The sequence below is a fragment of the Kogia breviceps genome, chromosome 4 (assembly GCF_026419965.1).
Source record: "Kogia breviceps isolate mKogBre1 chromosome 4, mKogBre1 haplotype 1, whole genome shotgun sequence".
NCBI lineage: Eukaryota > Metazoa > Chordata > Mammalia > Artiodactyla > Physeteridae > Kogia > Kogia breviceps.
This window is the reverse complement of record NC_081313.1, coordinates 169,364,881-169,369,217: the sequence shown is the minus strand read 5'-3', so window position 1 is coordinate 169,369,217 and position 4,337 is coordinate 169,364,881. Positions and strand designations below refer to the sequence as shown.

General features: G+C 44.6%; 1 protein-coding gene across 1 annotated transcript in view; it reads left to right on the top strand.

Annotated features, from left to right (window-relative positions):
* Nucleotides 1-244: 244 nt before the first annotated feature.
* The window catches only part of CALR3 (calreticulin 3), a 31,199-nt gene continuing 27,106 nt past the window's right edge, over nucleotides 245-4,337 (top strand). Inside the window, exons 1-3 of the mRNA XM_059062725.2 lie at nucleotides 245-335; nucleotides 545-646; nucleotides 3,034-3,237. Of these exons, the coding sequence (XP_058918708.1) occupies nucleotides 245-335; nucleotides 545-646; nucleotides 3,034-3,237 (397 nt within the window). The remainder of the gene's footprint in view (nucleotides 336-544; nucleotides 647-3,033; nucleotides 3,238-4,337) is intronic.

The window sequence follows — 4,337 nt, the reverse complement described above, 5'->3', positions numbered from 1 at the left end:
AGACTACACCTCCCGGTGCACCCCGCGCCCCAACGACCAATAGCGCTCCATGTCACTATCGCGAGGCGTCATGGGAATGGTAGTTTGAAGGCGGGCTCGGCGTGCACCGCGCGTCAAGGCCCAATGGTGTCTCGGGTCACAATCGCGAGCCGTGACGGGAGTAGTTCCGGGAAGGGCCCGGCGCGGCGCGGAGACCCCTGGGCGCAAAGGGGCGGTTACGAGAAGAGGTGGCCGCGCCCTGTCCATGGCTGCCGCTCGTGTCCCGCTCTGGGCAGTCTGTGTGCTGCGGGTGGCGCTGGCCACAGTCTACTTCCAGGAGGACTTTCTAGATGGAGGTGAAGGGGCTACGCCCGTGGCGGAAGCTTAAGCTCCCTCATACCCCAGTGCCCAACGGATGGCCTGAGTTGCCATTGGTCCCGCCTGTCGCCGAGGGATCGGTAGTGGCAAAACCTCGAAGCTTCGAAGCCTCGAGCGTCCCCATCACTCTCCCCACGACCCAAATTAACAGTTTTCAGCCCTAACCGGTGTTATTTCCCCCCAACAGAGCGCTGGAGGAACCGATGGGTGCAGTCCACCAATGACTCCCAATTTGGGTATTTTAGACTCTCGTCCGGGAAATTTTATGGTCATAAAGAGAAAGACAAAGGTTAGTGTAGGAATCGTGAGAAAATCAAGCTGAATCTTAAACCCCCCATAGCAACCTTTCAAGGTAGGTGTGGCACAGCCCTAACACCCATTTCACAGTTCGGGAAACAGGCATGGGTAGGGTCTTTTTGTCTTCTCTCTCTTTTCTTGACCAAGATAACCCCTCTTTACAAGCACTGGTCAAATGGGTTTGGAGTACTGAGGGTCTTGCCCTACAGAAGGAGAAAGTTTAGAAGGTACTTCTCCTTTTTATTTTCACGTTAAAAAGAAAAACAGGGTAAGTTATATGCCGTCAAGCACTCGGATCTTTGGGGGTTCAATAGGATGAATGTTTACAGCTGCACACCGAGGTCAAGATAGGAACGTTTTCAGGCCCCACCTCCACCCCCAGAGTCTTCCCTTCTGGCCTACCCCACACACACAAGTCAGTAGTCTCCAAGTACCAAGACAAACCTCTATTCTGGCTTCTCATTCCTAATGATCAAAGGTAGGCAAACTACAGCTCCTCTATTGCCTGTCTTTTATACAACCAGTTAGCTGAGAGTGGTCTCTACGTTTTTTAATTGTTGGAGAAAAATAGAAAGGGGAATAGTATTTTGTGATGCATAAAAATTACACAAAATTCAATGAAATGCCTGAAATCTCAGGGTCCATAAATAAAGTGTTAGTGGAACACAGCCATGCTCCTTCATTTGCGTACAGTCTATGGCTGCTTTCAGGCTGCAAAGGCAGAAATGAGTAATTAGGACGGAGAAGGAATGGCTCCCAAAGTGTAAAGCATTTATTCCCTGGCCTTAACAGAAAAATGTTTGCCAACCCCTGATTTAGATGAAAAATTTCCCTTTTCACCACCTTCCACTCAACTTCCATCTTGTCCCAGTTACTCCAGTGTTGCCCTCATTGTTTTGTGGATACATGTTGTTCCAAACTGTCAGGCTGGAATGGCAAAAATGGAGTGAAATAACAAGGTGGTCTGTGAAGCTTGTCCAGGGAGCGGGGTTGTCATTTGGTTTTTTCCCACAATGATTTTCCTTCCTCCAACCTGGAATCCTGAGACTCTGTGCGTTTCATTCATTCCAGCACTGGTCTACTGAGAGCAGACACGGGCAAGGCACTGAGGATACCGGTTAATTTGACCCCTTTCATTGTGGTCTCCCAGGACCATAACACAGAAGCCATGGATGGAAAGATCAATAGAATTTAACCAGACAGAGATGGGGGAGAGGTGATGGTAGTGGCTGAGGAGTGTGGTGAGACACAGAGGGAGGTGGTGGGTCAGATGGCCTTAGGAATTGCCTGGATGGTAGGGAAAGGGGCTGCAGATCACCTGAGAAAGGGAAGAGTTGGGGAAGAATTTAGGAGAGAGAGAGAGAGGGAGATTTGGGAGTGGGGAGTCAACCGTGAGTTCAGTCTTAGACATACTGACACAAAATGCCAGGTTCATTAATGATGGCTCTCAGCATAGGCAGTTATGGAGGCTGGAGTATGTTGCAAGGAAGGGTAGGTTATAAGAAGACTGGCTCTGTTTTCAGGTTTGTCTTTTTTTTTAATTTAAGTATAGTTGATTTATAATATCATGTTAGTCTTAGGTGTACAGTACAGTGATTCAGTTATATATATATTTCAGATTCTTTCCTTTTATAGCTTATTACAAAATATTGAGTAGAGTTCCCTGTGCTATACAATAGCTCCTTGTTGTCAGGTTTGTCTTATACTCCAGTATAAGATAAGGAATTGGTACAGAGCCTTTTGGCTACTGAAAAGGGGGTTTTGGTCTTGAAGTGAACGGCTAAACTTATAAAGTACGAGAAGATTCAGATGATAAAAGGATGGTATCTTCATAAAAAGAGCCACCACACAGATGACACCCAAGGACCAGCTCATCCAGTGCAGTGAAGCACTTTTTTTCCCCCCAGATCAGCACTCTGTCCTCCATCAGCCGTTGTGTCTCTTAAGTAGCTGTTTTAAGATGAGAATTAAGGAAAAGAAGTAGAATGTTCCATTTTTTAATCCAGTTGTTACAAAGCTTCCTTGTACTTTCCCACTCCTTGGAAAATGAAGGGAAGCAAAATTAATCTTTTATCTATAATTAGATTGCATATTTGTCAGTTAGAGCTGACAAATAGAGTGTTTTTATAACTTAAGACCTAACTGGTATATTAAGTACAAAAACATGTACATGAGTATGTGAAATAGAAGTTCTGTGGCAGCAGAGAGCCTGTTAGTGATATGGCCATTGTATATCATTGTACAAATATGCTGTAGGTGCAGGATCAACATAAATGGTTGGAAGGTTTATTATCAGGGGTGGGGGAGGACAACCATTTAATTCCCTGCATTGCTGAGCAGTGTCATTCCTAATCTTTCATGAGTACTTTTTATTTAAAGGTCTGCAGACCACTCAAGATAGCCGATTCTACGCCATCTCTGCACGGTTCAAACCATTTAGCAATAAAGGGAAGACTCTGATCATTCAGTACACCGTGAAACATGAGCAGAAGATGGACTGTGGAGGGGGCTACATTAAGCTCTTCCCTGCAGACGTGGATCAGAAGAACCTGAATGGAAAATCCCAGTACTATATTATGTTTGGTGAGTTTAGATAGTATGGACAACCATTTCTTGTGATTTTGAAAACCCTTCCACCTGTAGGATCCTTAGACTGACTTTGCTATAGTTGTGTTGAGTTTATCTAACTAAAGGTTTCTAGTACTGTTAAACCTAATTAGTATTTAAAAAAAGGCAACTGTACCATTCTGTTGTTCTTGGGTGAAAGTTATTTATTCAACATTAATGTAGCCCAAAGTATTTTGAATGCCTCAGGAGTCAGTAAACCTTGGCCATGGGCCATATCGGCCCACAGCCTGTGTTTGTTATGGCCCATGAACTGAGAATGGGTTTTTAAATTTTTTGGCTGCATTGCATGGCTTGCAGGATCTCAGTTCTCTGACCAGGGATTGAATCCGGGCCACAGCAGTGAAAGCCCAGAATCCTAACCACTAGGCAACCAGGGAACTTCCTGCTTTTTCACGTTTTTGGATGATTAAAAAAATCAAAAGAAGGACAATACTTTTGACTGATGAAAATAATATGAAACTCAAATTTCAGTGTTCACAAATGAAGTCTTATTGGAATGCAGCCTTACTCAGTTCATTTACATCTTGTCTATGGCTGCTTTCAAGCAGCAGTGGCAGAGTTCAATGGTCATGACAGAGATTATATAGCTCTCAAAACCAAAAATATTTACTGTCTGGCTCCTTACAGAAAAAGGAGATCGTTGACCCCTGGAATACATTAAATATCTCCTGACACTAGGAGTAATAGGTTAACATCTGTGCTGGAATTGAGAAGGGACCACACTGGGCTGCAGGAACTAGACATAACTGAAATGTGTGGATTCAAAAATGTTTAAGAATGAAGAGGATTCTGGGGAGATAGGGGAATAGGAAGCACCAGGAATCTGTTTCCCCACCTAGACAAGACAACATTCTTTCACTGGCGGAATCTGTCTTATGTAACAGTTAGGGAACTATGGAGTCTGTGAAAGTATTGAAACTTCCAGTAAAAAACTGGGGGGGGGGGTCAATTTGGGTGAATTTCAGTTCTTAGCACAATGGTACCTACCCATTCCCACCTCTAGCCACATGGCAGACAGACAGCTGTGCACCAGGTTCCTGGAGCAGCTTTCATGG